The 27,914-nt window shown below is 33.8% G+C and overlaps 2 protein-coding genes across 3 annotated transcripts in view; both read right to left on the bottom strand.

The window, feature by feature from the left end:
• Positions 1-8,019: 8,019 nt before the first annotated feature.
• LOC128227229 (receptor-type tyrosine-protein phosphatase epsilon-like) lies at positions 8,020-16,355 on the bottom strand. Its single transcript, XM_052937536.1, has 20 exons — positions 16,248-16,355; positions 15,899-16,036; positions 15,444-15,573; positions 15,225-15,328; positions 14,767-14,903; positions 13,887-13,974; positions 13,292-13,365; positions 13,125-13,161; positions 12,796-12,893; positions 12,208-12,330; positions 11,936-12,081; positions 11,621-11,756; positions 11,235-11,384; positions 10,907-10,991; positions 10,686-10,759; positions 10,222-10,359; positions 9,911-10,036; positions 9,587-9,744; positions 9,217-9,355; positions 8,020-8,981 (listed from the first exon to the last, which is right to left on the bottom strand). The coding sequence occupies exons 2-20, from the start codon at positions 16,002-16,004 to the stop codon at positions 8,910-8,912; spliced, it is 2,121 nt and encodes a 706-aa protein (XP_052793496.1). The 5' UTR covers positions 16,005-16,036; positions 16,248-16,355; the 3' UTR covers positions 8,020-8,909.
• Positions 16,356-22,413: 6,058 nt separating this feature from the next.
• Positions 22,414-27,914, bottom strand: part of LOC128227231 (uncharacterized) — a 45,619-nt gene continuing 40,118 nt past the window's right edge. For both annotated transcript variants that reach the window (XM_052937539.1, XM_052937540.1), the window contains 4 exons: positions 25,199-25,310; positions 24,671-24,913; positions 24,141-24,332; positions 22,414-23,499 (listed from right to left, as the gene is read on the bottom strand). In XM_052937539.1, the coding sequence (XP_052793499.1) occupies positions 23,264-23,499; positions 24,141-24,332; positions 24,671-24,913; positions 25,199-25,259 (732 nt within the window). In that variant the 5' untranslated portion in view covers positions 25,260-25,310 and the 3' untranslated portion in view covers positions 22,414-23,263. The remainder of the gene's footprint in view (positions 23,500-24,140; positions 24,333-24,670; positions 24,914-25,198; positions 25,311-27,914) is intronic.

Below are 27,914 nucleotides of genomic sequence, written 5' to 3'. Positions count from 1 at the left end.
TAAAATACATCTTCTTTTGTTAGATTAACCCCTTTTTAAAATTAAATTTGTAATATTCAAAACGTAATTTTAAGTTACGAAAATAAGGAAACATTGGTTTCAAATTTGATGACAAACCTCTTTTAAAACAAATATAACATAATTTTATTTGTGTTAGCAATCTGTGTAATATATATTTTTTGTTATGTTATTAGTTACGTTATAAACTCTATATTCATATTTTTGAATTATTTATAAACCTTCATAGCACTTTACAACGATAAGTTACAAACTTGCGCACAAATAAAATAAGTAAATACGATCATAATGCATGGAATAATAAAGAGCGAGAACACTCTTGAAAAAAAGAAAGGGTATCGTAAAATAAATGCTCGCTACTCATGCAGCCTCCATCAGAACGTGAGCATATTTTATTTTGTGGCGTTTTGCTAAAGCGTTTGCTGAACCCATACCCTACAAAAATGCCCGGGGGAAGCAGGGTCAATTGACAGCTAGAGATCTATACCCGCTCAATGTGTGATATTTTGACAAGTCGAACCAATGCGCCGCAAATCCGTCGTTCATCAGTTCACATTTGATTCACCGATATCGCCTTTAGAGGTTTATGCAATTTATGTTCAATGTTGGATAACGAATTGGATCTCACGCTAACTATGGTTGCAATGGCAACGAAATAAAAAAAAATCTAAATAATGTTCACAGTGGGCCCGAAAAAAAGTACTTATTAACACGATATTGTAATAAGAAGGGCTATAATTTACAGGTTTCCACTCAACCTGTCCCAGACCGGGTCAACAACCAAAGGCCGCCAGACTACATGATTCCTTCGATCATCGTTTGCTTTTGCTGCTTTTGTCCCACCGGTATTCTTGCTGTCTGCTTTGCAAATCAGGTAACTACGACAATACTTATATACGCCATGTGGCAGCTAAAAAAAACGACGGATTACTGCGTATTTTCGCGCCGCTAAAAGGCATGTCTTAGGGTGAAGGTCAATGTAACAGTTACTAATAATTGGAAAAAGTTGAATATGAATATCCCCAGATAAAAAATAAGTCAAATATTTGATAATTTTCGATTCAAAACAGTTATATAGCCAGTGAAACGGTTCGTCATCCTCATAACACAGGCTGAGTTTCTTCTTTCAATCATTAAAAAGAACAGAACTGACATTTTATTAAGACTTATACTAACGTACATCGTTTAAACCCATAATTATTCACTTAAATATGTCGAGTGTATGTACAAGGTAAGTTTAAAGTTGAACAAATGTTTGTTTTACAGAAGCGTAATGCAATACTGATTAACAAAATATAAGGTATACATATGTAAACGCAGTAATGTAACAGCTTAATACACAGCTTGTAAAAGGGGATGAATAGAATGATGTACCATTGCTAAGAATACAGGTACGAATACATAGTGATTCATTAATGTATTTATAGAGCTTGATAAGCTCAAATCTATTAACATAGTTTACCTATTGACAGAGTTTAATAGTTGATATTTAAACACGGAGGAGTGAACATAATAATGACTCTCTATATACTTCTGTCTAATAACTAAATAACATGGGCATTTACATAAAACATGGTATTCATTTTAAATATCAAAATGGTTACAACTCTGAAGGTAGCGTTCATTACGCGGAATATTATTTCTGGCATGTCGTCCAGTTTGTATCCTTAATGTATGTACAGATAATCGTAATCTACAACTATAATTTCGGTATTTTTTGGTGATATATTCAGATATTCGTCATACTGGCATGCATTTGTAAATACCTTATACATTTCTAGAACAGAGCTAGTAGATAATAACAATTCAGTTTTCATTGCATTGAGAGCTTTCTTGTCCTGTATGTTAATTGAAGCAAGGTAATTTAACAACATTATACACTTTGATAGAAATTTGACGCCGCTTTTGTTCAAACTTCTACAATATTTTGGAGAAACGAAACGTTTTTAGATAGAGAGATACTTCTTGTTTATGTTCTGGAATAATATTCAACATTTTAGAGGGACGAATATCCTCACGGCTATAGTCGAGGTAAATTCGGTGAAGAAACCCCTCAAAATCATTAAGAATGCAAAAGACACAGCATGACATTTTGTTAAAACATTTGAGTGCTGTGATATAAACATTTTTAAATATATTGGGTTTTGAAAACTGACTAAATAGAAAAAAGCGTTTAGTGTTAGTTAGTCGATTTTAGATTGGCACAGGTAAGGTACATTTCAATATGTTGTCTATTAAAGTAGCAGAGTAGTTTTAAACATGTGTATTAGCCAAATTCATTTCTTCGCTTCATCCAACACTTGAGTAGGTTTTATTGCTAACACTCGAAACACCGCGCTGACACAAAAGTACTTTGAATGCACTTACATTACTCTGATGAAGTCATATTTGGTTCCACTGTGAAGATGCAAATGGATCGATCAATACAAGCTCTTGCTGAAACTATAAATCAAACGTACTTATATGAAAGTCAAATTTGTCTGGGAAATTACTTTCATCGATTGCCAAGCATCTTTGGCCTGGGTTGCGTGTTTATGGTGACGTAGATAAATGTGATTCACCATGCATGTTTCTTCCGCCATAGCAACTACACATTGTATAAATAACAAGAAGAACGCTTTTTTACTTTGAAATTGCCTTCCTTTTGTGTAAAAATGCATAATGCTGTCGTGTCCACCTCTCACTTCTTCTTAACATGAAGTATGTCCATCTCTCACTTTTTGTATACATGCATGTGTCCACCTCGGAGCAATAGTATTCATTTGGACGTCCGCCTCTTCCTAATGTTAAACATGTACATGTCAAAGACTCACGTATCCTATAGCTAAAAGTGTCAGCCTCTAACGTTATGGTATATATGTAATACGACATCCTTTCACAAATGGAATACATGTATTCGTCAACCTTTCACTAAGGGTATACAAGTAGGTGTCCCTCTGTCACAAATAGTATAAATGTAGGTGTCCATCTGTCACAAATGGTCTACATGTAGGTTTCCACCTCTCATTAATGGTATACCTGAAGGCATCAATCTCTCACTAATGGCATACGTGAAGGCGTCAATGTCTAACTAATGGTACACATATTGGTGAAAACCCCTTGCTAATGTGGTACATATGTAGGTACCCGACTCTAACAAGTGTGTTTGTATGTGTCCTAGTCTCACTAATGAAACATATTTTTGGTCCATTTTTTCAGCTAACCGGTTATGTGATTGAACCAATCTGTTGGCATTTCTCGTGGCCTCACAAACGGCATGATTTATTTCATGTTACAGGTGCATTGACAATAATATTCTAGAGTAATTTAAACTAATACAAAATGTATGAGCTGTAAAATTAGTTGCGACGTCTACACATTTCATGGTCCGGTGCAAAAAAACAAACCGTGTTAAGGTGTGTGCTTTGGTTAGTACAAAAAGTTAATTAAAAATAGAAGTAATGATTTATTTGAAAGTATTTGTGAATAATATATGATCGCACAGGATGTGCTACCTTAAAACGTTTACTTTAATTTACATAAATAATCCCAAACAAATAAACTTATATGCGTGTTACACTGATAAATATCTTCAAAACCACGGAGAACATATACATTGTTTTCATTTCAGGCCAACAAGTTGACATTTGAAGGTGACATCGAGGGTTCCTTAAGGGCCGCTTCCAAGGCACGAAACATGATCATTCTTAGTGTCCTAGTAGGAATCGTCTGCTTTATTGTCACCGTTGTGCAGACCACACTCGGTTTTCTCCAACTCACGTGACTAAAGAGCAACACAGACATAATTGCATAGTAGTACTTGCTCATGGTAAAACATAGGACATTGATCGCCATGAGTTTACTGTTCACAGACTATATGAGACGTTTATTTAAGGAATGAATTGCGGGGTTTATGTCATTATCGGGTTATGGACGCTATTGGGCTTGTCAAAGTGTGTGGAGTCCGAAGAAGTATTTGTGATTCTGAGCATCATTCAGCACGCATTTTTGTAAAAAAGTACGGTAATGTTAAACATTATATCCAGAAGTGCAGAGCATAATTTTGCTTTTATGATATACTTCAAAGTTCTGGATAAATGCGTTTCTTAAACCGTAACAGGCGGTTATCAATACGAACGTGTTAAATAACGTTTATAAGCAATTGTCTTAAATATCAAAGGCATTAGAGCGCAGTCAGTGTTGCGGTTTTTATTTCATTTGAGACTATTTTAAACGTAATTGGATAGGTCATGTTGTCCCCGTATCAGACAATATTCTCAACAACCATTATTCACTAACTTGTAAACGAGAGTTTGGGAAACCGAGAAATGTACTTAGATGACAACTAGTTCTCATAGTATGAGTATTTTTATGCGTCAAAATGATGATCATGGTGGCATGTAATCCCTTTTCTGGATGTTTGGAAAATGCTTAAGTTAACGAGCGTATTTTTTTCTCAATTTTGACAAATATTGAAACTTGACGGGCTCCAATTCAATCATAAAAAGTTCGATCTGACTTTTGATCCAACTTGGTCGAGCTAGAGTACACACATTGTAACCATATTGAAATTGGACCGGCTGTTTAGAACTTTGTAAAAGTAAACAACCCTGTTTACATTTTCGTTGTGAAATAATTTATGATATGCTCATTAATATTTAATAACAGCACATACAACTAAAACAGTCTCGAACTGTATAAGATATGCTATAGATCATGACTGTTTCTGAGCAATACAAAACTGAAAATGTTGAATAATGACGTTTGCTTTAACGCCATTTTAATCAATTGGCCTCATGCATTAGCCAAGGTTAAGCTAGAGAGCGAGTACAAATGTGTGATGCCGGGGACGAACACTAAGCCGAGGCCACTCAGCGTACATGCAATATATAAGTTTTAGGGATGCAAACGAACATTCGAATATTCGAATATTCGATCGAACGTTGTTTCGATGTTTTTGGCTTGATTTCTTTTTAAACTTTTTGACTACAACTCTCTTGTAAATATTCGCTTGTCTTGTTTTTACAACGATTGATCCCTAATGCCAGAGGCGTGAACGTGATGACACTATACACGCGTCATAATTATGCTAGTTAGGGACAATTCGTCGGGACTATAAACAATACCCGTAATTTTACGAAAATTGGCTATTAGACAAGTGACATCAAACAAATTTCAATTATTTTCGGTAAATTTTAATGACCATGCCAATAAAGGATAAACGGAATCAGCCACCAAAGTGGTGTCATGGCTGCCAATTAAGCTGTGCAATATTGCTGAAAACGCCGTAATGATATGAATGACATGTGTTAGTCATGTGCTCTTAACTATTTTTCATGTTTCAATATAACGTCCGTGCTTTGAAATGTAACTGTATGGAAACGCGTTTTAGGACATTGTTGTACAATAGATGAGTAAAATATTCAGGGTTATTTTCGTTTTATTATTTAACTTATTCCCGTGTAGGTTTGGTTTTTCCACGTATATTGGTTCAGTAGAGATCAATCCCAGAACGAGGCTGCGCAACCATCCGTTGGTGTTTCACGACATTCAACCGGGAATTTACGATCATGGCCTTGTTTACAAATATGAATGTTGTGGAATTTAAATTATTTTGGATTTTTGTTTGTCTCAAACTCTATTGTTTTTCGTTCGATTTATTTTCTGTAAATGGGGAATTTCAGAGTCTAAATTTAGGGAAAATCAGGTTCCGTCGCGTGAATCGGTTATTACAAAGGCACGGCTTTAACTGTAGCAAATAATAACAATAGTTTACGACATTTCTTAAATATTCATTTTGGTTAATATCGAATATTCGAATATTCGATCGAAAGATTTACCGAATATTCGAATATCAATTTTGCTATTCGATTGCATCCCTAATAAGTTTATAAATTTAACAAAAATACCTTGTACACGACGTTGATACGGGCACAATGACACGCAGTAATTCAGGGATATATTGACGTCTTATGTTTACCAGAAATTGTGTTTATAAAGACTTTTAAATTTATATTGCACTTATTCTTTATGTCAAATTAAAAAAATAGCACTCTACTAAAGTTTCCCTACGACATTTGTTTGCAAATAATACTTTTTTTTACATTTTAGAGATCAAATCGCGCTCTATTGAATTGATCATATTTATTTTTTAATAAATTGACAGTTAAAAAAATAATAAATGGCATACGTTGCGGGAGGTTCATTTGTCATGAGGTGCCGGACACGATCAAATTTACCCGAAATGCTGGTGTGGTGTGCAAGGAAATATTTATTTCTATACCTACCAATGCTACGCATGCAAAATGAAATTATATCCGCTGTGTAAGTTCAGATAGGGCTTACATACACCTATGATATTTGTTGTATACTTACTGAATACATGGATGGAAACATAAACAGTATAACCGGTATCGTTTAAAAGCCACAAAAGGCTGTCAGTTGAGCTGAGTTGAGAGACAAATTTAATGAATTACTAGTTTTCTGTTATTTTTGTTCATATGCCTACACTTTTAACCATGGCTTACATTTTACCAATGTCTTATATATTTATTATATAACATTTCTGTTCTTTATGTACTTTACCAGATTTGTGTCAATGAACGTGTCCAACTTTTTTTCATAATTTGATGTAAGTTCATATGAACACAATGATTGCTAAAAGTTCATTTTAATCATAGTCCATTTTGTCCAGCATACTTTCAAAGGAGCAAAGTTATGCAATTGATACACTAGTTAGGAAGCACTTTTTCGCCCGTACCAACTAGTCGCCCGCGTTTTTTTTTTATACAAATTAAGTTTGTGTCGAAATGAATCTTCAAGCAAAGAAAAATTATTTTCCCCTGAAAATAAGAAAATTAGCTTCAATATTGAAATTGCACCAGGTTGCACCATATATCTTCCAGCGGATGATTATCTAGATTTTACCACTCAACAAAATGGAAAATATTTCATCCCGAGATACTCTTTAAAACCGAGACGAATGCCCAGATTTATTGAAAGTAGAAATAAATGATATATATTGATGTTAGTCGGGAACATTTGTGGTATTTGTTTAAGAAAATAGAAGTCTGAAGTGGGCGAATTATTGGTACCGTACACTGTGGTTTTGGTGATTTTAATGAGTGTGTTAGACACATGTATTCGTTCTTAAAATAGGTTTTATCTATAAATCTTATCACACTTTAGATCAAGAGCTTAGAATTTTCAGTTGAAAACGTGATTTGTATTTTTTCTCATTTCATGCAAGAAAATCCTCCATTTGTTATGTATATGGTCTTTCATGAGTCGTTATCTATACACATTCAGTTGTTCAAAGTTCAGGGGCAATGATAATTTTACTAGCATTTGAAAGTAGTACAGCTGTTTTGATAGGCCTTTTAACACTTGATATGTAGTAACATGTTTAGTCCTTGTGAAGCTGACCCTAAACATGGATAGTAGAAACCAATATATGCATGGCATGGTATCTGTATAGTTTGATTTTACCCAAGAAACCTGGGACATATTTTATGGGTGTCAATACCTACCAATTATATTACCATGTAGTTGATTGCTGAAAAGGGAGTGTTAAACATTCATTAGACGTGCTTTGTACCAATTGGTTGTCCATATTGGGGTTCTCGACAATAGTGTTTGCCATTTTTCTTAAGGTTTAAATATAAATATAATTAAAAAACAAACACAATATGGGCATTGATACAACTTCTTAGACAATTTCCATAATCCAAATGTATGACTTGTTTACTATTCAATGTTTTTGTTTTCTTTTAGACAGTGATCAGTGACCAAATACTTGTATACGAATATTATTCAGCTCTAATGTCGTATGTTGCATTCGTTTTCTTGTTGTTCTGGAAGTTGACCTCAATTATCTTCAATATGGCGGCTCCAACCTTCTTTCATATCATACTGAGGGATTTAACAGCAATATTAGCAGCTGAGCATAACCATTTATACAATGAAACAGAGACTGCGTTCGAATTTTTATTGACAAATCGTCGCAAAAGTTTGCGGGGAAATCACATGCAAAAATTATTTCAGAACAAATGTAAAAGATCTCTGCATTACAGTAGTATTTTAACATTTAACAGGTCAGCGAGCGGTACAAGACATCAATTACATCACAAAAATGCGATACTAGTAGTGCACTTGAAATATGTTCGTTTAAGTAGATTCTTTGAATAATGTATTTATTATGTACGCAATAACGTATTCTACGTATATGTTGTGTTCCGTGTATGTATAAATAACAAAAGCCAATTCCAAGACATATAACACATATACATAAAATCTGATTATAAGTATAGCACAAACAAATGTGTAACAGTCTCATCTTTCTGTAAACATAATACGTAAATGGTTTCTTTGTCTCAAGTAACTATCATCAAACAAGTATCTAGCTTTGTGTAGACCATCCATACAAAAACAACAACACATGAACAAAAATGCAATACGTCACTTTGACAAACGGGAAACATTCATGTATAGGTCATATAGCTAGCATTTTGATTAGCATGATAAGATTTCTAAACTTGCGACTAACCATGCAATAGAACAAAACATGTATCCAGCTTCGGCTAAGCTAGCCATTCAAAAACAAATAAACAAAATTAAATTACGATTACAAATGTGAAACAATTATAATTATGTCATATAATTAGCATTTTGAAATGCGTTCTAAGATTTTCATTACCAAAACAAGCTATGCGTTAGAATAATAACTGATTATTTATACTAAAACACACACGTACACACACGCACTCACGTTTATAATTTTCAAGGAAGCAATGGGGTTGTAGCGTAAGTATGATCTGTGTTGTTTTGATAATAAATTCGATAAAAAACGTATTTTTTCTCGGATACCACAGTACTAGGACATTGTCAATTTTAAGAACTTTAGCAGGTTTTCTTTAAACGTTCTCATAGTCCGTTATGTTCCTGGCATGTTCCAAAAGTGAATCGTAGATGAATTTGTATTGGACCTGAAAAAAGTCAAAGGTCAAAAGAGTTACAAAGACTTTAAAGGTGGTGAGAACCATATAAGAAACAATTTACAGATTTTTCATGCTTAGAATGAGCAAGTCAACTACCGAAACTGTTGAATTAAGATAAGTTCCTTGACACTGTCCCTGACACATATATTATCTTGGAAACTTGTTGACAAAAACAAACATTTATAAACCTAATGCAAACATGTTATATATAAATGCTACTCACAGTATTAGGTATGATGTCTCTGTTTCTCTGTTTCATTGTCTTCACAGTTTCCACGATGTTTATCTGACCTCGTGTCTTTTCCATGCGATGAAGCTCATTCAAAAGTACTGCGGTCAATCCACTCCGCTCATGTCCCATCCTTGTTATAAGATTATATGTTGGTATTAAGCTGGTTCATCAAAATGTGTTTTAAACATATGTTTTTTGTTCTATGATTACCAGGATTAATTTCAAAAGACATGTCCAATTTCAAAAATATCATTTCAGTACTACCAATAATTAAAACGAGAGCACACATGAATTGAATGAAAGAAATTGAAATATGAACTCAATCGAAAACCATATTCGACCGCTTTAATAAGGTACCTACTCGCAGTGAATCAAAACAGGTCTGTTTTCGGCTAGGTGCGGCTGCCACTTTCTGACAGCATCGAGGCAGTCCAACATGTTTTGTATTGGCGGGAGTGGTTCGTTTTCAGTCCAACCGCTGACTTGAAACTGTTTTATTGTTGTCAGATATTCTTCGTCCTTAAATGGATATGTAAATTCAAAATGTACATTTATATTTTCCATTATAAAATTCAATTAAATACAAATGTTTACTTATAAAGAATAGTGTTAAAGCGCTCGAAATAAGTATACACCTATATATTATGGTGATCTTTTTCACTACAAGTTTACATAGCATTATCACCTCATTGTTCTCGTCCCGAAATGAAAAGCTCCTTTCATTAAATGTTTTGGTCTTCCGTTCTTGTATGAAGTTAACGGAATACCTTCCAACTTTCCCATCTCCATTTCCGCCCATGTACACACAGGTCTAAGATACAAACCAAACAAAATGAGTTTTAATTTAAAATAGACAATTAACGTTATCGGTTGTGTGCTTATAACGTTCTAAAAATGGCCAAACTATCATCGAGAACCGTGTTCAGAGTCACAAGGTTTAGGCCTAGGAGACACCAAACAGGTCGTTTGGTACATTATATCATTCATTTACTATACCTCGTGTGCTCGGCTGGAAGTAGAGGTCAGCATTATGACGGTGATCACGTGCTGCTCTTCTACAAGAGACCAAAACTCGTCCAACTGCTCTCTACATGGTGATTTACACATCAAGAACGTGTTCTTTCCGGAAAAGTTCTAAAATATTCACATTCCAAATAGCAAGGCATCCGATACTTGTAATACCCGAACAAATGGACTAGTGGAATGGGAAGTGGTATATGTATTTTTACCAATTCTGCATTCAATGTTTTGGCAAAATTCTTTGAGTAATAAATTGAATGGAAATGAGATAAATTACTAAATAATACTACATGTCATTTGCATTGGAATATACATGTTTATGCAAAAAACAAATTCATTAAATGAGTCAACGTCAACTTTATATAGCACAGTTCGATTGCATTAAAATTGATATGAAAATTTTGCATACGGTTTAAGCGGGTCATTCGCTGAATACTTACTGGTAACAAGATTGTGCCGAGCTGTTGTGTAAAGTTTGAACAAAGTTTCTTCAATTTCGGGCAGTATGCGTCGACTACAATTAAGGAGCAACGGTTATAGATGATATAATTGCGTTCAACAACTGTTCAAACGGGTCATTTTATTTTGTTTTATATATTTAAAAAGATTTCAGGGTAGACAGAGCACATATATAACAAATTGCACTATTTGTAATTCTAACTTTCTGAAAGAATTGTTTCCATGTTTCCATATTCTGGCCCATTCTGGACCTGCTGGACCGCATTGGTAAGACTTTTTTCAATCAACTGTAATCAATATATATGTATAACTTAAACAATGATATAAAATTATAATTAACAACACAACAATAAAATAATACGGTACTGGTAACTAACAAAAAAGGAATATCCAGCTAACGTACAAGAACTAAACTAATAAAAAACAAGGAACCGAACAAATAAAACACTGGTTTTTAACAAGTACTCTCTGAAAACTGATACATAAAACAATATATCGGCATTGTTTACTTAGTTGTTACATCATCTTACCAGAAACTGTTTAACTAGCCGTGACTGTTTCTCTCCCGTTTCCCTTTCTATCATGAAGGGATGAACCTCTTCAAACTGTCTATGCCAGACGTGATCAGTGCCCATCAGCAGAGCTTCGGCAAGCGCCTCGTGCAAGTAAATATACTGATCCTGAAAAGTAAGAATATGTTTACAAAACATGGACTTTCGAACAAGTATAAAATTAGATCCTGGGGTTTCTTAAGTATCGGGTATCTCAAACGTTCAGGACGCCCCCATGTGTCTTCGAGGTAAATTTAAATATTACGTCAGATGGCAGTTAAATTCGTCCTCTATGCAAATAGTATTCGAAGCATGTACACATTCATATTACGAAAAAACTTCAGGTACAGGCCTGTACGCATAACCTTGGTCTGAACCATGTTGACTCGCTGCCGCCTCAGAGCTTCTACCATTTGCAAAGGTCTAACACAGTTTTCGGTCTTTGCTTGATCTACGAGGTTGTCAAGAGCAATAAACGTGCCTGTCCGTCCCACACCGGCACTATGAAAATAAATTCAAATAATTTCAAAAGAGAATACATTTTAAAGGTAAGTTCAAGGTCTTTCTATTAAACATATAATAAAACAAATGATATAAATCTCACTTTGAGTGTAAGTTATTTAAATAATATATCTCACTTTGAGTTTGAGTTATTTAAATACTATGGAACTTATATCTACCTGCAGTGTACTATAATTGGATCATTTGTAGACTGTGTTTCAACAGCATTCAGAAACTCAACAATGCACCATCCATTGTCAGGGACATCTTTATCGGGCCAGGCCTTGAAATGATACTGTTGAATTTGCCTGAATTCACTTTGTGCCTGGAAAAATATTAAACATCATAACGGTCACTGAAACCATTCACAAAATTAAATTCATGTGAGTAAACATTTGGTGACAATAACTAAGAATTTGATATATGCACTATTTCAAATATAGAAACAAACCTTTTTGGCAATCAATGTTCTTATTTCATAATCTCGAAACTTTTTCACATCAGTTATGGATATGTCGATTCCAGCGAAGGAGCAGGTTTGGCCCATTTCTGGCCAGTATCGAAGGCACTTTACCTGATACAATTTAGGCAATTTGTAACATATAATTATTTTTGGCATTGCAATATGGTAAAATAGTATTTAAGCAAGCCAAACTAGATGATTGTAAATACGAAATTACCTCATATCAGCGTATAAATTAAAGAAAAGTTGCTGTGATTCCAAACATAATGACGCCACACATAGTTTAACATGTTTAGAATGGCAAATACTAGTATATTCTTTAAAGGGTATCCAAAAATAGGTTAAACATATTTGATATAATGATAAAAATGTTTGAAAATATTATTTTATATTGATCGCGGTTTAAACGTTCATATTAATATTGACATATCACATGATAGTAATATCTTAAGAAAATGCCAATGGTGTGCTATTATATTAAGTAAAGTCGCCAGGCCAAATAAAACAATAACAAATCATAGAAAACAAGTTACACAATCATAGATAAGCAAAGATTATTATTCAAGTTGATATTACCGTCGCCATTTCAATTAGATTGGTAAGCATTACAATCTTTTCAGCATTTTCTTGCCAGACCATTCGCCAGAAATCGTCGATCATGTTTTTGGTTGGACCTTCAGAAAAGAATTCATAAAAAGAGGTTTGCATTGAACCATTGATACATTACCTTTTTAACAGTCATGTGTTGCAAAGTTAACTGTATAGAAAAATGTATTGTAATATGAACATATATCGAAAATTTCGTTTTTTTTTTCTCACAAAAAAGTAGAAAAGTAACTGTTCTGTACTGTAAATTTGGTTACAATTGATATTATATCATAGACAAAATGGTGTTCATGAGTTACCTTGAGAAGCGATAAACTTTCGAGCTTTACCGTAACCCTGTCAAGACAAAACAGAAAAATAAACTTTATCAGTAACTGCAGGATGCCTTCTAGTAGGAATGTTTTACATGTGTTAAACAAGAATCATTGTATTTGTTATGTTATTTAAGATAAATGAATTTGCTTACGTCTATGTAGCTCGCATTAATGTAATCGCAGTCGTCATTCTTTTCCTTTTGTAACGGCACGCGGGAGTGGTCATCTAAACAAAAGAAGAAAACGCATGCGTGACAGACAGTGAAGTCACTTGAAAAGTACTTGTTTGTGTCTGGGACGAAGTTCTTTTCAAAAATAAACTACTTTCAGCTTAGACGAGAATTCTTCCAAAAACCTTTTTATGATAAATTTAGGATGTAGTCTGGTGTAACGAAAGATATATGTGGCTATATGTTCGTATTATCTCACATACTAATAACTTATTGCTAAAGTTCAATTAAGAGTAATTTCTAAGCATACTGTTTTTATGTTTAATTTTAGTGTTCAGAAAATTCCCTCATGGATGGTAATCAGTTATACAAGTTAGCCATTTACTTAATTCTTCAGGCATCATCTTCCTCTTTTCTTTTTAAGTTAGGACTGAATGATTTGGTGAATGCTCAAATTACCCATTTTACAAATGCTCAAATTGCCGATGATTAAGTTCGATGTTCTTCTATTTAAATATTCAACCTTCTATCTTACATCAAACAACTGCATGTTTTGTTCTTGTAAATCTAGACTTACATGCATACATCTCCCTGTATCTGTTCTTTCCCTTGCATTCTTCTCTTTCAGCCACTTCGTGTTTATGAACAAGTCCTGTTGGAAGCTTCTGTTGGCCAGATTAATATTATTAATGGTACTGTTTATAATTAAAGATACTAATGCCGATTTTTTACATACCCCAGGTTGTATTTTCTTTTAGATTTATAATTCTAGAAAACGCTTACACCATCCACAAACTTCAGTACCCAAAGTCTTAAATGTCCTACACGAAAGATAAAGCAATGCAGAGGTTGTTTGCTTGTTAAATTCTTCCAGCTACATATCAGACCGAAGATCGGTTGATCAAAGGCTGTGGTCTCTGTATGGTTTCTTGAGGTAACTTACATACTAGTTGGGATCTCCTACATAAGAGTTGGGGTCTCTCAAATGTTAACTTATACAATATTGTGTGTCTCTTGAGTATCTCTAGCACTGAGTGAATTTATACTCCATCCGTTTTAAATATGTTATCTCTACATACCTGAGAAGGATAAGAGTCGCAAGAAGTAATGTAAACATTACAGCTAATATGTTAAAAATACATGATAAAGGTGACACTTTTCTTAAGTAAATAACAATCCTTTGATTTTAAAATTGTAGCAATATATTCAACTGATGAGAACAGATGCACCAATCAGTCTAAACCATTGGCCGATTTGGCCTACGCACACGATTTACACAGCAAACCTGATAACTGCAAGGTATATTTCTTAATATTGAAGAAAAACGAATAATATAACACAATTGGAATCGGAATTTAATTACATCCGTACACATGTCATCGCTTATTGAAATATTGATAATAAGAGTAATATAATCAACACATACAAAACCATAATAAGGCGTTTTGAAAACTTACTGCAAATTCGTCAGTAAAGAGTTGGTATCCTTTTTTGTTGTTGTCTCTGATGTAATCCCAAAGATTGTGAATCTGTATGCCAGGTATGTTATCTTCAAACTTATAGTAATTGACATCTGTGTCCGTTTTATGTGCAACTGAAATATGTTTTTGTTGTGTTAACTGTTACATAACACAGTCTGACGTGGGATAAATGAGTTTGACCCAGGCATATTTGAAAATGCTTCCAAAAGTGAAAAGATAAGTTTAATCTTAGAGGGGACGGTATACAGTGTGTGTATATCAGGACTAGGTATGCGAAGTACACAACATTTTGTTTATTTTAAAAAGGTGAATAAATAGTAAAACGTTATCATTGTAAAAAGGCTGCAAGAATCTAAAAAAATTTTTTGTTATTTTGAAGGTTTCTCTTAGAAATGTAATGTTTTACCAACAATTAAATTTGGATAATCACTTACTTTCTGATGTTTTGGAAGATATGTGCTTCGACGGAAGTGTCTGCTTTGGTGTAATAAACTCAGCATTTTCGTACGTTTTACTTGATTCGTTTGCTTGCGGTTTTCTGAAAGAATCAAAATATACTCGTGACAAGTCAGTCATTGTTATTTAAAAAGTTGAGCCGAATCACAACAATTACTCAGTGGCTACTGACATTATTCGATGTAGCAATGGCTTACCGAGGTCTTCTTCTATAGAAGAAAAATGCCACGCCACAGACGGCCGCGACAACACAAAGAGCTCCAATTACACCTCCAGCAACTGCACCAGAGTGAAAGGACTGTTCTTCATTGTCAACTTCAATGAGGGCTAAAACATCGAAAGCTTACCCTTTATGTTGACTGACACAACTATTGCGATTAAGTGACATAACAGTTTTTAAGTATATCTTAAAGGTGTATTGATGCTTCAAGCACATTCAATCTCCGAAAAATTGAAGAAACCTTTTCGACCTTATGCCACAGGCTATGACATTTCTGCAATGTTATTTTTAAACTTTTTTAAAGATTTTATCCCTTTAAATCTACGAGTATGTCAATGTCTTGTATGTCTGTTCAGGTAATATATTAAAACAATTACAAGCGATTTCTTTGTATTTGTTATATCAGTACTCAGTGGTATCATTAAAACTTACGGGAGTTACATGATGATCCTGTCCATCCCTGTTCACACTCCAGTGAGGCACATTCACCTGTAACACCGTCACATATTGCTCCATTTGCACAGTGACAATCGCGCATGCAGCCTTCTCCATAACTGCCAAGTTCGCATTCTGTAAAATGTATTGACTGGTGATAATAACAAAACAGTTTGATGTAAAAAACGATTAAACACATTCGTGGTATATGGTATTTTAAACAACATAAAATATTTCCAGGTTTTAGTTCAATATACGTACCCCCGTAGTATAACTTAACTTCGCATATTGTCAAAGTACTGCCTTGTGTTCTATTTATCGTTATTATCTGTACAATTCTTAGCACCGAAAATCTGTTGATATGTCCATCATGATGTTGGGTTGATTCGACATGTTCTACAAAGTCCCTAAATGTTGATGCGTTTGACACGTAGACATCTAAGTTGCTGCTTTCTCCTGCCTCTTCTGGATGATGATTATTATTATTATTATTATTATTATTATTATTATTATTATTATTATTATTGTTGTTATTATTAATTATTATTATCTAACTTCAAAGTAATTCTTCGACCTTTATATTGGATAGTAATATATTATTGAGGCTTACCATCCGTTTGGCCATATATTCTGTATCCCTGCATAAGGACTTGCCGTCCTAAATTCAGCTGCCATTCTGGTGGTTCGTTTCCAGACGTAACACTGCAAACATCGCATATTCTGACCTCGCTAATGTAAAGTAGACCATCAATAGCCTTTTCAGGGCTGCAGTCTAAAAATTGACTAGACTGATTAGCAAACGGCTTCACACTACCACTTGATATGATATCCAAATCTGAAAGTAAATACTTCCGTCAATAAATACTCATAAAACACATCATTACAGATATTAACAAACAACAAGACATACTTAAAACGATTTATATCACTTCGCCAATATTTTTTATTAATGTACACACCTATACTGCAGTTGAGTCCTCCATATCCGAATGAACAACCACTGGAGCAATTCCCATAGCGAGTATCACACACGAAATCAGAGCCATTGCAATGACATGGCGAAGAACAGTTGTATCCGAAGAAGCCTTTCTTGCAAGCTGAGGAATGAGAAATTAATAATATTGCTTAAAATTGGTTCTTTGAATGCTGTACTCCAAATAAGGTATTTTCAAAGTTTATTTCATTGGGATTTTAAAAATGAAGCATATATATGCATAATGAAAAAATAAACAATAACATACGGTCTTTACAAATGCTTCCAGTAAACCCCAAGTCACATCCGTTTGCACATTGACCGGTGTCCTTTTCGCATGCTATGCCGTTCCGACAATTTCCACAAACATGTGAACAATTTGCGCCATAGGTTTCATCTTTACATGCTATGAAATACAAAGAAAATAATTATTTAAAACACACCGTTCGTTTTAAGGAAATATATTGTTATGATCAACAAATTATAAAAAATTAAACATAAACGATTTTACCGATGGGGTTTAAAAGGGATGCGCATAGGAAGATTTATACTTACGGTAATTGCACTGTGGATCCGTATGGTAGTCATATCCAGACGAACAACCTCCATTGCAAACCCCGGTGATGTGGTCGCACAATCCATCAACACAGAACGAACTACAATTGCTGGAACAGTTTTCGCCATAAGTTCCGTTCGAACAAGCTGAAATGAACGAGGGTACTTCAAAAAATTAAAATTACTGGTTGATGACATACAAGCAATGAATAATACATGGATTCGGCTTGTTTTTAACCCGTACATATGCCGTTTCTAAAACAAAATCACAGTTTGCTTTATGGGCCTTTTCTTATATTACACTGAATTACATTATGTTTACCGCATACTATATGCCGCATGTATACACAAGCATATTTAATCTAGCTAGCCATTGTCTAAAACGCCAAAGTCATTTAAACTTAGTATTTGGTTAAGGAACTGATTCATTTTGCTTCCTGTTAATTTTCTAGCGCTATTGTCTCGCCCTAAAAATGAACATTTGTGAGACTATTAAGACTAAATAGTGCACGTGAGTTCGAGCACAGCTTTTTTTGTCTAGAATTGCAACAACCGCTTTAATTGTATTGACAGAGAAAGTATCATATGACAGAAAAAATATTTCGAAATCCAATGGTCTTATTCAGAATACTATTTATACCCTCTCCTGAGAACCAAACTCTATATGCAAAACCTCAAACCATTTTTCATATATTTCTTTTTATATCTTTTATTTTCTCTTCTATCTTTTATTTTCTCTAACGCAGCAATATGATATACAGTCAAATTTGTTTTGGCCTCCAAAACAGTGGCTATCTTTAAAATACATTAAATATCTACAAACATATACACATTTTGATGAACATGATATTTAATGAAACTCCATTTATATCAGTCAAATCTTATAGACGCTATTTCTGATTGAGTTGACAATACAATTTGATCTATCATTTATTGACTGAAAGTGCTTTACTCTTACACAATCAGAGTATTGACCAATGTATATAAAAATACTTAAAATAAAATGCATCAAATGCTTCGAAATATTCTAGATTATACAGAAATTGAATTGGCGATTATAGTAGAACACTCATTTTGAGTAAAATGGACAAAAAGAGTATGTATGTGAAATCATTTATTACATAAGCTTTTGGAGCTCATGGCATAATAATACATAATGCAATACTCAATTTAGTCTTTTTGATTTATTTCCAAAATGTATTTGAATTGTAAAATGCAAAATATTGCATAAATTCAAATTTACCAAGTTGACAATTATCTCCTTTGAATCCGACAGCACATCCTCCGTCACAATGCCCGTCTACTGTGTTACAAGGCGGGGATTTGCAGTACCCACAATGTTGGGAACAGTTACCGTAAAAACCTTTTTGACATTCTGAAATAAACCATAGCATTTCCTACCATAGCAATGTCACAATAGAAACGCGCCTTACAAGCACAAAAAGTGAAGCATAAAACAACGCACACGTTTAACAAACATGCTTCAAATTATTCTTCAATTTTCTATCAGTGATGTAAAGTTGTATGAGATAAGGTACTAAAATAAACCCAAAAGGTTTTACAAGCCAAGATTTCTTTTCAGGTAAAGTACAGTACTTGCTCTTTTAAGAACTAAGTACACATCATTGATTATGATTTTGAAAAGATATCGATCTATTATATTCTTACCGATAGAACAATCATCGCTTGCCATGAAATTAAATCCGGGCTGGCAACCCTCCATGCATGTAGACCCACTTACGGCATTACAGTGATTGTACAAGCAATTTAAATGGCAACTTTGGCTGCAGTTTTGTCCATAAGTTCCTTTCTGGCATTCTGTGAAAACAATGATGGCCGAATACAACAAAATTCAATAAGAGCAGAACATTCCATTTTGTCAATATGTGATTTCGTTCGTAAACTAATAATCGGGTTACGCCCGTATTCGATATTAAATTACAGTATTTAACAAAATATAACAATATATTGAGCCTAAGTACACGTCAATTTGCATGTCCATAAAACTACGGTAAGGATGCATTATTATCAGATTTTTAAGTTGCCGATTTCCTTTAATCGTATTCAATAAGCAATGTATGGCATGACATATAGAGCATATAATCAACGTAATGATAAATCGGGTATTATTAATTGATTTTTATTTGCATTTAAGATAGAATCTCTCTGCAATGTCTTCGATAACCTGTTTCACATGTAGGTGACATCCATCCTGATTCACATTGTGGACAGTGCCCATTTAAACTGTCGCAGCACATGGTACAGTGACAGGTTCGTTCACATTTGTCACTAAACTGTTCACATGGGCATTCTGCAGTCAATGTAAAAAGTTCAAATAAATAAAACGTCCTATATTGGAACAAGCATAAACGGGGTCCGACTGTTCTTCATTAAATTAAGAAAATGAACAACAATTGTAAATTGGACTGGAACTAGACCGTTACTAGCATAGTTGCATGGATCTCATTTCAGACAGGTTGTGAAATGCCACACAGACAAAAACGTGCACATGTGAACTACGTCATCAAAATATGTCTACTTTGTATAAGCTTAAGTATAAAGCGTGTAGTCGTAAACCACGATACATCAAAATATTGTGATCCACGACATACAGGTTGGTATACTTAACAACTTTTATAATTGTTCAGTTTTCAAACATCAATACATTTGCAGATTTATTAAAAATATTATTTCTGACGCGATAACGAAATGCCGCTTACCTCTAGAGATTGTACTAAATTGAATAAAGTACAATTATTTATTTATTGACAATGATATTCATGTTCTCCATCGTGTAACAATTGAATCGTGTGATTAATTAATCGCGGTCCAAAATAAGGTTTTTGCCTGACTATTTTCGTATTTAATAGAGTATTTTAACCAGAATGGCAGGGTAAAAGAGTTATGAAACGGGCAAGGCGTTTTACATTGTGAATGATACCGTCACAAATTAGCGACCGTTTCAGTATTGCATCAATGTCTTTGATTTACTTTTTCAAATTTCATATTGAAAAGCAGACTTTGAAGAATATGTGTAAGCCCGAAATAAACTAAATTGTAACGTATCATTTGAAATTTACATAGTTTTACCTGTGTTAAATATCTCAACCTCACATATTGTCATAACATTTACGTTATCCGGTTTCTTAATGTTGATGTACCGCGCCAATCGGGGAGGATCAAGATGTATATACAGGCCAGTTTTGCTGTGGTCTGGGGAGTTCAGCTGTGTTCCGTTTTGAAATCCCATCGTTGAATCTCCAATGTAGGCAACAAGGGATTTACTCTGGCTTTGTTGATCTGATTTACCTGCAGTGTTTCAAGAATGTACAAACACTATGACGCGATGTATGTATTATATTGAACAATTGTTGATAAAATATGCAATGAAGTGAACACCAAATTATATTATGTTTAAGTTCTGATATCTGTTTCCTTAATGATATGCGTTATTTTCGGTTTCAACAATATCTATATTTTCAAATTCAAAATATTCACAGTTTTAGTACAATCACAAAAATAAATGTGGTAATCAAGTAATAGAAAATCATTATTATGCACAAAACAATCATGGAAGCTTTGAATCTTAAACTACGTATCGATGCTGTCACTCTGTCAAGCTGTTTATACTGGTGTTAAGTTTTTTGTTATCTGTTAAGATTTTTTGTTATTTGTTAAGTTTTTTGTTATTTGTTTTGATGCTGCTTTAATGAGTTATGCTGACTACTTTAAAAGGCGTTAGACAAGTGTATATGGTTATATGCGATGGAAATGAAATGAATTGAGGAAACAGAAAAAGGGAAGGAACGATGGACGTGGACAGGTCAGGTTAGTAGCATTCACAGCACAGGTTTGCTTTAATTAACAAGGACCTTAAAGGCGTTAAGTCTTGAAAATGTAGTGATAAATATGGTTGAATATCATTGTGCTAGTATCGTACTTGGCTTTTTGTATTCAAATAGTTTTCAAAAGGTGTTATTACAGAAATAGCACAACTATTTGGCCATGATCTTAAAAATATATTTGGAAGAAAGATTTTTCTTACGATTACCACGGAGCATATACAGCTTTACATGTCTGACAATCGATACGCGATCACATTTATAGTAGGACTGAGATACTAAGTGTTGTGTCCTTGCCCTTGTCAGGGTTATAGCTGGAGGACTTTTGCTGGTGGTGCATTCAATGCGGATATTATAGATGGCAGGCTTGATAATAATTTCGATTTATACAAACTATTACTTGAGAAGTAACATGTGGTAAGATAAGCAGGTTTAAGAAAATTAAGCATTTTGTATTCTATAAGGAACTTTTGCCTCCTGTAAAAATAAGCCGATTGATTGTGAAAGCTTGTTGTGTTGCATCGGAAGTGTTCGCAGTACCTTATGTTGTAATGTCTCTGGGTAGTCGTCGACTTCCTGTGGATTTGTATCTCAGTCAACGTCTGTATATTCTTAAAACTGGCCTAATTAATTTTAAATTTATAACTTTAAGAGTTCCACGACGTACTTAATAAGTTCATAAAGCATACACACTGCTGCCGGACCTTCTTTTTGAACAGATTGAACATATGTTATGCCACGAGTATTAAGAAGAATGTCGTCATATGCTTTATGAGCGTTATACACGCATTCTTAAGATAATTTGGATATAGATGTCGCCCAGTATCTATTCTGTATATTGTGTATGTGATCCAAAACTATTATGGTAAATGTGTAGTACTAACTACCACAAAAAGTTAACACCATAATATGAGGAATAGCTGCATTGTCAACGTTGGTACATAAGGACTTTACCCGATCACAAGTGGTTCCAAATGAAAAAAAACTGTTCACTTATTTATTTAATACTGTTCTCTTTACATTAAAATTACTTAAAACATCATACATAATCATACGACGGTTATGTGAATTAGAAACCTAGCGAGAAATAAAGTTAAAGAGACACATACTTACACTATTTCTAATGTCATCTTCTGGTGATACTTAAATACTCTGTAACTGATGTGTTTCACTAGTTCACTCATCAGACTTCATTTGAATACAAGTTTGATAAACCTATGCTGCTACATATATGATACAATGCTAATTATCTTGGTCGTCTCGAATCTTACATATAGATGTAGCGAACATAACATAATGTTAAACCCCATTTTAACTTGTTTATTCATAGAATACAATGGTGAAATCAAGATCAGAAATTTGCAGATATTACCGAAAAAGAGAAGGAAAATGAAGGAGACCTACGTAGGGAACGAGTAAGAAGAAGAAGAACCTTTGTGCCAACAAAACAACTTAGTGAAATTGAAAAACCTGAAAGGCGGCGAAATTGTCGAGAGGCTGTAAGAATATGCCGTGAACGAAAGAAATAAAAGAAACAATACATATACAGAGATGAGAAAGATGAGAAGTAATTCGGGTTTTGCTGGATTTAATGATACAAGCAACCCTTCAGCTCACATACGAATCTTTCCCTATTTATACGAAAACATGTCATCTCTGTAGTTGTTGGGAAGCAGATAGAGTCAATGACGGCGAAGTTTAAAGTATTGTCGTCTGCATATACATTGTATTTCACGTATATAAATCGGACTCCTAATAAAAACACAGACATGAGCCAGTTATCACCTGCTTTCGTCTTCAATGGTTTGTTCCGTTTTTGCAAACTAGCTATGTTTATTTTCATATCGTGTCTGGACCTGACATGTGAATGTCTGTGTCATATCGTGTCTGGACTAATGAATGTAAGATATTGAGTATCGTATGCGCAGAATGCGAGTCGATCATAACTTCTTTTTTCTTCTAAGTTTTTTAGCTTTAAGCTTATATTACTTTTTAACCTGATAATATGTCCCTACCTCTGCGACCGGTCACTACTATGTGCTCAATTAGATGCTGTGTGGATAAATCTATTTCCCAGAAAGCATTTTTATTGCTGTTTTTAGTAACACTACAAGTACAAGATGAGGTGGTCTCGGAAAATATCCTTTTGCCATCTAGTGCCTTGTCAGCAGTACATTGCATGTAAGTTTCTGATTGCCGTGCATTGCCACTTATTATTGCGCCAAACCCTAAAATAAATTAAGATGGCTTAATTCCAATGTCATACATGCGAAATATTATTCTTACTTAGTTTCCTATTAATGCCCTATATCATATGCCACCATATGATAAAAATATATCAATGCTTTTAAGTAAAAGTCTTCTAAAATTTCTAAAATTTCTTTTGCTTATTTAACAGGGTGGGGTGATTTCTCGAAAAATGTTTAACCTGTTTTGGTGGCTTAATAATGAGATTGTGCAAACCAACTATTTTGTTTGAAATCAACTGCTTTGGTATATTTGTTTAAGGTCGAATTGTCAAAGCTGTCTACGCAAAACTACCAAAGAATGAAGATATTAGACAAATAATATTATGTGAAATAAAGCTGAAATATGCTTGTTATGCTTAATTGTGATGGGGACTTAAATTCGTCATGTTTTCCGAGAACTCCGCCTCTCCGTAAAGATTGTATAAATATTGCATGCCGTGTAACATTTTCATCTATTTCCTTAATGCAAAATTTGTTACATCTTTTACTTATTAAAATAAATGACCAGCCTAACTTTTTTCATTTTGCGTATTTGCCATCGTATTAAACGACAAAAACGAAATTTAAGCAAAATAAAGGCAACAGAAAGTACGTTTCGTGAAAGAATAAGGTATACTTACTATATGCAAATAAATGCATTTCACAAATAGTCAATACAGATGATGGCGATGAAACAGTAAGATCTTGCAGAAAAAGTGGTGGAAAAGGTTTCGCAATTAGATATGTAGTGTTTGACAAAATATAACCCGCGTACAAAACTTCTAAATCCGTCCGGCCTGTTGACACCGTAATGTTGTGAAACTGCTCCCCAACTGTAAAACAGCTAAGATGATGTGTATACAGAACATTAAAGAGAACATAAACATTGCATTAAGTTTATATGTTCGCCATTCGCCAGTTACAACATTGTATTTCTACGGTACTGCCTTACTTATTATAATTAATTACCTTTTTTGTCTTAGACTCTTAATACTTTTACATATTCCACTATCATAATTTGTTAAATGGTTGAAATGAAAAGTGATATCAATAGTATGTATTTTCACCCTTACAACTTCAAATAGCCGAACTCATAGTAACTGGACTGATGTTACGTATTGTAGCGATTGCGTTCAATGGAGAATCTATCAATGTGTAAAAGGATATTCACCCTTTTCGTCATCGGTTCTTCCGAAAACTTCGAATCTTGATATTAAAAAGGGTGAGGTGAGGTCTAGATTTGCCCAAGCTGGTGTTTTTAACGCCGCACAACAGGTACATGCTGTTGCTTTCCCGCCACCGTAGATGCCATCGATAATCTTGTCAGGCTTCCAGTCAGACCAGTGGTTAGATCCCGTTACAAGTGGTAGCTGGTCTGTGTCTTTTAGCATTGCTATCACATCAAATTCTGTAGCTGTAGGTTTCAAAATAGTAAAATTTAATTTGAATTTATAATACAATATTACATAATGAGCACGATTTTTATGCGCGAAATATCTTCCAATAGTAGTCTTTAACCCATTAAGTTTGATTTGATGATTAGCTTACAAGTTATAACTAAGACAAAATGTATTACAGAGCAATATTGTGCATCATTGACCTCCAAGCCCTGCCAAGCTCGTTAATTCCCATTAATTTTCAAAATGTTATAGCTATGGAACATTGTCAATCATGTCTAATGACGCAAATATATAAATACCAGTTTCCGTTGAATCTCTAAGCACACTCATGATAATAAATGAGAAAAGCACCGAATCCATCGTTAGTCTTCCGGGGTTTTGGAAAAAATTATATCAGCAGTCTACCAGAAACTGAAATACATGGTTTGGAAAATTGATTTAAAATGGGCGATACATGTTTAATAAAACACATTTGGTAGGTCGGGATAAAAATCAAACTTCGTTACCGCTTGAATGCAATGTCATAGCATCGCAGTTTACCACACCTCTTTTGATAAGCCAACGTAAAAAGACAAGGAGAACACCTTAAAAATATCACTAGCCAAAACATAGAGGGTGATTGTTTGTTTCAGTGATAGTTGGTAATGTTATTCAACGAGCAGCTTTTTTACGACTAATATTTACTTCTGGAATTTACAAGATGGAATATATATAATGATCTTGAGCTTAAACAACGTTGTTGTTGTTTTCAATAGTGTGATCCATCGGAAATGTAATTGATATTTAATTGGAAACAAAACGCAATAAAATCAATCCAAAAGCCGTAATATCAGAAATGACGTCATTGATTCTTCTTCGCAATTTTACATTTTAGTACATGAACACATACAGTAAATATGTGTATGGGTACTTGTCGAAATGGAAAGTTTTCGGAGATAGTTGTAGAAATAAACACGACTATTAACAATAAGGTAAAGACTGGTTATAACTCTAAGCGTTTGTCCTGTAAGACTACGGAAGAAATTTTTAAATGCTTATCAAATATACGATTGGGTAAAAAATGATGTTATTAGTTTTCATTTTAATAAATTTCACAAGATTGTTATCAATTAAAACTATCTCATGAAATAAAGAAAAACGTTTATGACGTTTTAATTGATAAAGAAACATATTGTTTTCAAATTCATTTTTTCTCATTGTACGATGGGGTAATTAATGATGTTATTACTTTTCATTCCAATAAATTTACAAGATTGTTATCAAATTGAAACTATTTCATGAAATAAAGATAAATTGTTATGACGTTTAATTGATAAGAGAAACATATTGTTTTCAATTTCATTTTTTTAATTAAAAGATATATAACTATTATTAACATTGCTCTTATATATTAAATAAATGTACCTGGATTTCTAACTGACAGTGAAACACAGCTAAACACACCGATATAAAATCAAAGTGCTGAAAGCACTGATGGACTAGGGCCTCATTTAGGGGAATGTAGACTACCATGTTATAAGCATTTAAAAAATCGGCTCACATCACAAGGGGTCACTGTTTAATGGGCTAACTTAAACTTTTGACTTAAATTGCTTGCAAGCTGCAAAGGAAATTTGAAAAATCTCATTAAGTGTGTGTATAGTGAAGGGGGGGGGGGGGGGCTTAAGCGTTAAATCAGATAAAGTCATAGTTCTTTTAAATTTCTTAAAGTTGTTTAATCAGACTTGTACAAATTAATTTACGTGTTTGGCGTATGTTAACCAAAGTACACATACTTTTTAATTTGGTCAATTCTTTTATAACAAAGGTCTGTTATTTGCAGTTTCAGAGAAGATTTTCAATGATGTAATTATATACTATATAGAAAACCTGTCACCTCTTTTTCAGGGGAGCTTTAAACCACAGGGCCATACTTTGAACACTCTTTGAAAAGGCATCTACATTGTACACGTACGTCAGACTGCATGCACAATGCTATTAGGAAGTAGTTTTTATTTGAAAAGTGAAGAATTATTTTCTCACTCTTAATTAGTGCTTTGTATTCAATTAATATAAAATGTTACCATGATAACTTAGTGCTGTTGATAAATATTATGCACTGCCTTCTGTCTCATGCTATTCTTATTACTGCTGCAGACTTTTGTACAAAGCAAGTTGAGTAGACTAAGATGAGACGAATATCGTTTATCAAGTATGAACTATTGAAATGTCTTTTAAATACAATGTATTTAAAAGACATTTCAATATTTCATACTTGATAAACGATATTCATTATATACATTGACCATCAAATTTCATAACATGGTGTCAGCATTTCATCACACTGCTTGTGAGAATGGAATACCAATTATAATCATATTCTTTATTATATACCCATCATCAATCCACATGCAATACGTATCACAAAATACTTTAACCCATATTCCGCTCCAGTGCATTACGGCCATATAGCACTCTTGTGACTTCACGCGTCATAACAAGTATGTTGCGCAATATTAAATTGACCAATGAGTGCATCCTTAAAATGCAATTTATTATGCAAAGATGTGGCTTCTAAGTGATCTAATCAGTAATGTATATAATAAAATATAATATTAGTACTGCGTTTTGATCCGGATATGGCGGAATGTCATGTTCGATTCTGGTAGTTTTTTGTAGATTTTGATTTTACTCGGCTGTGCCTTGTGAAACCGAATCTGAAAAAAACTACTTGAGTCGAATACAACCTCCTGGATCAAAACGCAGTACTTATAACCCTATCATGTACAAAACCTGTTACCCCATGGACAGAGCATCTTTAACCCACAGGGCCATTGTAACTAACTTTGAACAATCATTGTTTGCATGCAGTACTTATAACCCTATTATGTACAAAACCTGTTACCCCATGGACAGAGCATCTTTAACCAACAGGGCCATTGTAACTTTGAACGATCATTGTATGCAGTACTTATAACCCTATTATGTACAAAACTTGTCACCCCATGGACAGAGCATCTTTAACCCACAGGGCCA

This window comes from Mya arenaria, chromosome 3 (assembly GCF_026914265.1).
Source record: "Mya arenaria isolate MELC-2E11 chromosome 3, ASM2691426v1".
NCBI lineage: Eukaryota > Metazoa > Mollusca > Bivalvia > Myida > Myidae > Mya > Mya arenaria.
The sequence above is the reverse complement of the archived record's forward strand: the minus strand, read 5'-3'. Positions and strand labels throughout refer to the sequence as shown.